At 52.8% G+C, this 5,715-nt stretch overlaps 1 protein-coding gene across 1 annotated transcript; it reads right to left on the bottom strand.

The window, feature by feature from the left end:
- Positions 1-1,222: 1,222 nt before the first annotated feature.
- Positions 1,223-3,759, bottom strand: LOC131415608 (ral guanine nucleotide dissociation stimulator-like). The gene is made up of 4 exons (XM_058557436.1): positions 2,587-3,759; positions 2,158-2,471; positions 1,322-1,388; positions 1,223-1,227 (listed from the first exon to the last, which is right to left on the bottom strand). Exons 1-4 carry the CDS (start codon positions 2,654-2,656, stop codon positions 1,223-1,225), a joined length of 456 nt encoding a protein of 151 aa, XP_058413419.1. The 5' UTR covers positions 2,657-3,759.
- Positions 3,760-5,715: the final 1,956 nt, after the last annotated feature.

Raw genomic sequence — 5,715 nt, 5'->3', positions numbered from 1 at the left:
ATCTGCATGAGATAGACGGGAATGTTTCAGAGAAAGTTCAAGGGAGAAACTATCAAAACCACAGCCTGCCCAGTGTCCCTCCTCCGCACCCCTCCTCTCTTTCCAGACCCCCAGCCTCCACTCTACCTTGATCATCAGGTCTCTGCTCAAGGACTTGTCTTGACTATTTAGTTCCTTAAGATTTTCAGAGCTCTCTCTCAGGAGAGGGGAAAGAACGAGGGATAAATTTAGGAATAATGTGAGGGGTCTGAATGCAAATCCCTTTTCTTTGCAAACCCAAGAGATTCAAACTGCCTGAAGGAGTGTTCTCACTGGGCTCCTCTGAGCGCTAAGGTCTCATGGTACTGGGAGGGGGCTCTCCTGTTGGTCACTGGGGTCTCCACTCCCCAGTTCTACAGAGCAGCTCTGTTTTGACTGCTTTGAGTTTCAACTGGGCATAGAGTTCTGTTGCTATAAACACTTGAAAATCTCCAATTTGGCTCAACTTACTACCTGACACTTAGGGAAGCCAAGTCCTAAAGCAGAACTGGTGCACTAAGGACCCTGGAAGGTTTAGAGACCCCCTGCCGAGGCCCAGGCCCTGTCCCCAGCATTTGCTGCCTCCCAGGAGTTCCCAGCTGACTGAGGGGCCAATGGCAGACATACAACAGATCCCCCATCCACCCTGGTCCTCCTATGGAGAGATGCCTACCCACCGGGAAACTTCCCCCGTGTGTTCTTCAGGTGGCTTGTGAAGGTTTTCTGTAGAGCAGAGTTGACAGTGCAGGACGAGAAGAAGTTCTTCAGGATCTCGAACTCCTGGGGAAGGGAAGAGAATGAGCTGTGAGGTGGGGCACTGTAGCCCAGCTTGCTCTAGCTTCAGTACCCTTCTATTTAAATCTCCCCTCCTGGATGAGACAGATGCTCAGGGAGTCCCAGAAGGGCACATTTAGGACCCAAAGAGTAACACTCACAGGGAGCAGGATTTTAGCTCAACCCAGGGAAGGAGCCAGGTAGGAAGTGAGCATCCTCTCACTGGGACCTGGAGTTAAAGTCAGCGGGCCCCTGGCAGGAAGGACCTAGGGACTGTGCAGGGGCTTAGACCACACACTGCAATCCTGGGACCTGATAAATGTGGAGAGGCAGTTTCTAAGGCTTCAGAGAGGGGCTCCACTGGGCCTCCCACAGCACACCTGGGCCACCTGGATCCAGCGCTCCACCACCCTCACCCTGTCCTGGGCTGTCATGCTCGGGTCCCCGAGACAGGGGATGATGAGGAAGCTGGCCACCCTTCTGACGTGGTCGACGGTGGCCTGGAGGTTGGGTGTCTGGTGCTCATTGCCGGGCTTGTTCCTCTTGCCCCACGTGAAGCCCAGGCATGGAGAGGACACCACCTTCTGGAAGAGCTCCTGGAGAACAGGGGGAGTGTCACCGAGCCCTGTCACACCCCAGGTCTGTGTCTACAGCCCCCAAAATCCCACACAGGAGTCACAGTTTAGAGCTGAAGCTCAGAAAGCTCAGGATGTGGCCTGAGCCTTGTAAGAGTCCCTGGCTTTTCTTCTCTGTCCACTGAGGACACCCAGCACAGGATGACCCAGGACCCAATACTGGCAAGAAAGGGAGAGGGGCATTTGAACCCAGCCCGTCCTGGCTAACTCCAAGCTCCAGATGATGGCTCAACTAGGCTCATCCCAAGGGGGCATCTTCCAATACGCTGATCCCCCCTCTGGTCCCACTCCACATTCTGATGCACATCCTCACGTGGCAGCTACACCCACAGGCCTTGTCTGTCTCCCTTGTAGTGGAGTACACATCAGGCGTCTAATAAGTCCTGAGGCCGTTGAGCCTCCTGAGCAGACGGTTGGGCCACCAGGGTCCAGGCTGTACACAGTGAGCCCTTCCCTGAACAGATGGGCCAGGGCCCACCCAGCTTTCCGTCTCTTCTACCTCATGGAGTTGGCACAGTCACTCTGTGCAGCAGGTCCTCTTAATGTCCACCTCCATGGTCTGCAGGTGGACAGCAAAGGCTTGGGTGTTCAGAAAGTTGCCCAGGTCTTATGATTGGTAAAGGGTGGAGCCTGGATTTGGGCCCAGATCATAGGAGTCTGGATCAGGTCTGGGGCAACGATAGCAGAGAGAAGGCCTGCCCCACACCACCCTGAAAGCCCAGCTGCTCACCGCATCCATCATGGTAAACTGCTCCACCACCAGCTTAGGAGGGAAGGCCATGAGATTAAGCTTCTCATGCTCCTTAAGAGCCACAGGTGGAGATGGACTTCTCACTAGAAATGATGGTCCAGGTGACTCCAGCTCAGCAGCTCCCACTCCTGCTGGAGCCCATGTTGGCCCTTGCTCCACCTCCAACACTGCTGGTGGAGGGGACACTGGCTCCAGTGCTAGAGGGGGTGGTGTCAACGGAGCTGGAGCCAGCTCTACCTCCACCACTGCCCACTGCTCTTCTTCTGCCGCTGGCTGGATCTCTGCAGCTGACGCTGGAGTGGGATAAAAAGAAAGATTCACCCACATAGCTGACTTTCCATGTGTCCTTCTAAACACAGGAAAGATCCCACTCCCTTCCAGGAATACCTAGCCTGCAGTCCCCCTTACCATCTGGCTCTGCCTCAGTGGCCTCCAGAAGCTCACACCGGACAAGGGTAAGAGGGTCACGGCAGCTCATCTCCTAACCAGGCAAGATGACATTCATGTACATCCCCTTTAGCTTAAAAAAGGGACAGCCTGAGTCTGGTCCCTCCCTAGTTCTAGTCCAACCCCGTCATCTCAAGCTCCTGAGTGTGGAGACCCTCTGCTCCTGCTCTCATCTCAGAGCAGCACTGCAAAGTGTGGGTGGCCTCATGTACCTGCCCCTTGTCTAGTGAGTTGGTGGAGTTGAAACCATTGGGCAGTTACTCAACAACCTCCTGAGTGGAGTTCTGCAAAGACTGCCTGGGAACTGGGCCAGAAGAAATCAGGGGCTGCCTGCACACTGCCACTGGGGCCAACCGCCAAGAGAATATCTGTTCCTCAGTTCAGGCACAGAGGGGCATCCCTGCAAAGAACTCTGGTCAGGGAGGGAAGGAGATGAATCCTCTAGTGCTCGGTAACAATATGAGTAGAGGAGCTCACCTTCTCATGCTGCCAGGCATGGCCTGAGGTATGAACATGACCTAGCTGTTAGGTTTCCGACACCTAACAACCAGCTCCTGCTCAGGAATGACCCGCCCCTTATGTCCTGCCTTCTCTCCTCCTCACAGACACATGCACACACACACACACACAAAGAGGGGCAAGGGGTGTGGGGCTGATCAGGTGGGATCACAGCTGTGCCCTGGCCTGCACTAGCCTCTCCTGGGCTGCCCCGTGTTACCTTTCACTGCCTCCTGCCAGATGCCCAGAGGCGTCAAGAATTAAGGCTGAGCAAACATCGCCAACTACCAAAAAGATTCTCTTTCTGGGATTTTTTGAGCCCAGATCCTCCAAAAGTTGGGAAACAACAACAAAACATCTTTGCCTGTTGACTGTCTCCAATCAAGTGAGCTGGATGGGGCAATGTGGGTGCCTGGTTACCAGAGTTCTAAGATCTGTTGAGGTCTATGACCCCACGTCATCTCTTGAACTGTACACAATGAGACCACATAGCCCTACCCACAGGTCCCTGGAAACCTAACTAGGGACCTAGTTTTGAGGAGACAGAGATGAATGCAGACCTCCTTTTCCTTACTATTTCTTCATCCTGGGATAGTCCCTGTGCCTCTCAGGTCCTCCAAAGTCTCTAAACCTGCACCATGGGAATCAAGCTAGAATCTACTTCCTAGGGACATCACCCGGTGTATATGAGATAAGATCTATTACCCCTGTGGGCTGGTGTCACATGTACCTAAGGCACAAACTTAGAGATGGAAGAATAACAAGGAGGGGTGGGATGTAGTACAGAACACCACTCAAAACAGGCCGGGGCTCCAAGAATGTGATATTGGGACAGTCACTTCCAACTTGGCCTCATTTTCAGGTCAACACCATGAGGGTGTTGCAACTAATGGAAATTCAGATATTGCCATCTGTGGCATAAAACCATTCAATTGTTTCCTGTTTTATGGAGAATGAGACTGAAGTGCCTCATCTTGGCCTATGAGGTGGGCATCCTCCACAGTGGTACCCAGTAAGCCCCACCCATGTTATACACATCCCCGTGGAACCACAAAGAGGTTAGTAACTGGCTTCTGAACAGAATAAGAGCCAAAGTGATGGGATGTCTTTTCTAAACTTTAACTAAAAAGGTCTCTCACTTTCTCTTACTCCCTCTCTCATGTGCCATCTCTCTCTCTCTCACTCTGTCAAATCCCTGGAAGTGAGGAATCAAATACTGGTGTATTGGGGCTGCCCAATGTGGAGGCACATTGAGGAGAGAAGCAAGGGAGTGCCTGGGCCAACAGACAGAAAGGAACTCAGGCTCTCAATACAAAATGAATCCTGAAGGCTGAGAGTGAACTTGTGGGCCAGTCCTCCCCTAGTCGAGCCTCAGTTCAGGCCACAGCCCCAATCTGTTAAACTCACTGAGACAGAGGCACCCAGCTAAAACATGCCTGATTGCTGATCCACACAAATTGTGAGATTGTTAACATTTGTTGTTTTGAAATGCAAGGTTAGGGGCAATGAAGTCAGAGAGGGAAAGGTAACGAACACAGCCTACCAGGCCCTGGCCCTACCTTCCACCCTAGCTCCTGTTCTCTTCTCCCAGCCTCCCTCCAGTTGCATTGGCCACCTTTCTAACCTCCTCTGGCCAAACTCACTTCTGCCTGTGAGACTCAGGACCAGTGGTGCCATCTCCCTGACACACTGCTCCCAGACTTGTGCAGGGCTGACTCCCTCTTGTCATTCTGGTCCCAGAAAATGTCACCCTAGAGAGGTCTTTCAGACCCTCCTACCCAGTGACGCCCAGCCCTCCCTCACAGCCCCCTGATGTGTTTCTCTACAGCGCTTGCTCTTTTCTTTCTCATGTCTTTGCTTTTGTCCATTTCCCCTCTAGACTGTGAGCTCCTGGCAGGCAGGGACCACTTGGTCATTTTCATCCTGCACTTCAGCCCACCAGGGCACCTGGCACAGGGTGAGTGCTCAGGACACAGCTGCTGAATGAGTACATGGGTAGATCTTGCACCCCACCCCCTGCTTTTGACCAACTTTCATTGTGGAGATGAACACTAGTAATAGGAGGTACAAGTTGTTTCTGAGGCAGGGGGACAGCCAGAAAGACCTCTGGTTGACTCTTCGCTGCTCCAGGAGCTCAAGAAAAGTTCAGTGGACACCAAGTAAATTCCAGGATTACAGCAGAATGACTTGATATATATATATTAGGTAATGGTTACCAAAATAAGTTTAGAGTCACTCGCTGCATGCACTCCACTTTATACAGGAGGACCCTCACTGAGATCTTCTCTCCTGTTCCCAATGCCTACACAAAGGGAGGATGGGCTCATCACAGTTCTGGGTGCCCACAGAGGTGGACTGCAGGACCCCAGTCCTGTGATCCCCAGGCTGGGCCAGGGATGGATCTGGAACAGGTAGACACCTAGGAACCTTAGGGATTCCTCTTCCCATCTCTGGGCCCCTGTGCACGAATCTAGGAGAACGGATGCTACTGCCCCGTGGGAGAGCTGCCTCCAACCTCTCTCCCTCCTGCCTCTTGTCACTTCCCCGGTGTCAGCTCTTTCTTGACTGCACCTCAGTGTTCTCCATATGAGA

The sequence above is a fragment of the Diceros bicornis genome, chromosome 17 (genome assembly GCF_020826845.1).
Source record: "Diceros bicornis minor isolate mBicDic1 chromosome 17, mDicBic1.mat.cur, whole genome shotgun sequence".
NCBI classification, from domain to species: domain Eukaryota; kingdom Metazoa; phylum Chordata; class Mammalia; order Perissodactyla; family Rhinocerotidae; genus Diceros; species Diceros bicornis.
The sequence above is the reverse complement of the archived record's forward strand: the minus strand, read 5'-3'. Positions and strand labels throughout refer to the sequence as shown.

Excerpts from the sequence above, each read along its gene's own strand:
- LOC131415608 (XM_058557436.1), bottom strand. The coding sequence starts at position 2,656 with ATGAGCTGCCGTGACCCTCTTACCCTTGTCCGGTGTGAGCTTCTGGAG. Across the intron at positions 2,472-2,586 it reads CACTGAGGCAGAGCCAGATG|CGTCAGCTGCAGAGATCCAG; the intron begins GTAAGGGGGACT and ends ATCCCACTCCAG. Across the intron at positions 1,389-2,157 it reads AGTTTACCATGATGGATGCG|GAGCTCTTCCAGAAGGTGGT; the intron begins GTGAGCAGCTGG and ends CCTGTTCTCCAG.